Source organism: Oncorhynchus nerka, linkage group LG18, assembly GCF_034236695.1.
Source record: "Oncorhynchus nerka isolate Pitt River linkage group LG18, Oner_Uvic_2.0, whole genome shotgun sequence".
NCBI lineage: Eukaryota > Metazoa > Chordata > Actinopteri > Salmoniformes > Salmonidae > Oncorhynchus > Oncorhynchus nerka.
The window spans coordinates 23,092-25,000 of record NC_088413.1 but is presented as its reverse complement, the minus strand read 5'-3'; the positions used below and the strand labels follow the sequence as shown (position 1 = coordinate 25,000).

At 51.8% G+C, this 1,909-nt stretch overlaps 1 protein-coding gene across 1 annotated transcript in view; it reads left to right on the top strand.

Annotated features, from left to right (window-relative positions):
• Positions 1-1,294, top strand: part of LOC135561527 (small integral membrane protein 14-like) — a gene marked incomplete at its 3' end in the record, with an annotated part of 10,014 nt that extends 8,720 nt beyond the window's left edge. The window contains exons 3-4 of the mRNA XM_065003227.1: positions 869-917; positions 1,051-1,294. Coding sequence (XP_064859299.1) covers positions 869-917; positions 1,051-1,294 — 293 coding nt within the window. The remainder of the gene's footprint in view (positions 1-868; positions 918-1,050) is intronic.
• Positions 1,295-1,909: the final 615 nt, after the last annotated feature.

Sequence of the window (1,909 nt, the reverse complement as noted above, 5' to 3'; positions counted from 1 at the left end):
AACATTGAAGAGGAGACTCCGGGATGCTGGCCTTCTAGGCAGAGTTCCTCTGTCCAGTCTCAACAGTGAAGAGGAGACTCCGGGATGCTGGCCTTCTAGGCAGAGTTCCTCTGTCCAGTCTCAACAGTGAAGAGGAGACTCCGGGATGCTGGCCTTCTAGGCAGAGTTCCTCTGTCCAGTGTCTGTGTTCTTTTCCTCATACCTCATAGTCACAATACCCCATAGTGACATCACAATACCTCATAGTGACATCACAATACCCCATAGTGACATCACAATACCCCATAGTGACATCACAATACCCCATAGTGACATCACAATACCCCATAGTGACATCACAATACCCCATATTGACATCACAATACCCCACAACATTAGAGTCTGTGTTCTTTTCCCATCTTAATCTTTTATTTTATTATGGCCAGTCTGAGATATGGCTTTTTAGTTGAAACTCTGTCTAGAAGGCCAAGCATCCCGGAGGTCTAGTTTTGTGTTCGTTGAAGAGGGCGAGAGCTGCTAGACTACTTCCATTATCTCATAGGAATTGAATGATTCATTGAAAACCACAAGATCTGTCTCTCTCTGTCTGTCTGCCTGTCTGTCTGTCTCTCTGTCTGCCTGTCTGTCTCTCTGCCTGTCTGCCAGCCTGTCTGTCTCTCTGCCCGCCTGTCTGCCTCTCTCTGTCTGTCTCTCTGCCTGTCTGTCAGCCTGTCTGTCTCTCTGTCTGCCTGCCTGTCTGTCTGTCCTACTCTCTGTCTGTCTGCCTCTCTCTATCTGTTTGTCTGGTCTAATAAGGACAGAACCAACACGATCTGTAAACTCATGTTCTCTCCCCCCCCTCTCTGTCTCTCCCCCCTCTCTCCACCAGCTACGTCAGTCTCAGTCCTACTGTACAGACACAGAGTGTCCTCAGGACTGTATGTATTCTTCACCACACACTGACCCACATTTAAGCCTTGTACTGATCTGAAACAACACTTCCATTGGAGATACACACTTTGTTTTTCAGTTTGGTTATTAACGGGACTGTCTTTCTCTGTGGCCCTCCAGTACCAGGACCCAGTGGCTCAGTAGGAGGTGGAGACCTGACTGTCCCCGTGGTTCTGATGGGCTGGATGGTTCTGGTTCTGCTCCTCTTCCTCCTCAGACCCAACAGCCTCAGAGGATCCCCAGCGCCGCCTGCCGGCAAACCTACTGGACCTCACAGTGTAGGTATGGAGGGAGGAGGAGGGATAGAGGGAACCTACTGGACCTCACAGTGTAGGTATGGAGGGAGGAGGAGGAGGGAACCTACTGGACCTCACAGTGTAGGTATGGAGGAGGAGGAGGGATAGAGGGAACCTACTGGACCTCACAGTGTAGGTATGGAGGAGGAGGAGGGATAGAGGGGAACCTACTGGACCTCACAGTGTAGGTATGGAGGGAGGAGGAGGGATAGATGGAACCTACTGGACCTCACAGTGTAGGTATGGAGGGGAGGAGGAGGGATAGAGGGAACCTACTGGACCTCACAGTGTAGGTATGGAGGGAGGAGGAGGGAACCTACTGGACCTCACAGTGTAGGTATGGGAGGGAGGAGGAGGGATAGAGGGAACCTACTGGACCTCACAGTGTAGGTATGGAGGAGGAGGAGGGATAGAGGGAACCTACTGGACCTCACAGTGTAGGTATGGAGGGAGGAGGAGGGATAGAGGGAACCTACTGGACCTCACAGTGTAGGTATGGAGGGAGGAGGAGGGAACCTACTGGACCTCACAGTGTAGGTATGGAGGAACCTACTGGACCCCACAGTGTAGGTATGGAGGGAGGAGGAGGGATAGAGGGAACCTACTGGACCTCACAGTGTAGGTATGGAGGGAGGAGGAGGGAACCTACTGGACCTCACAGTGTAGGTATGGAGGGAGGAGGA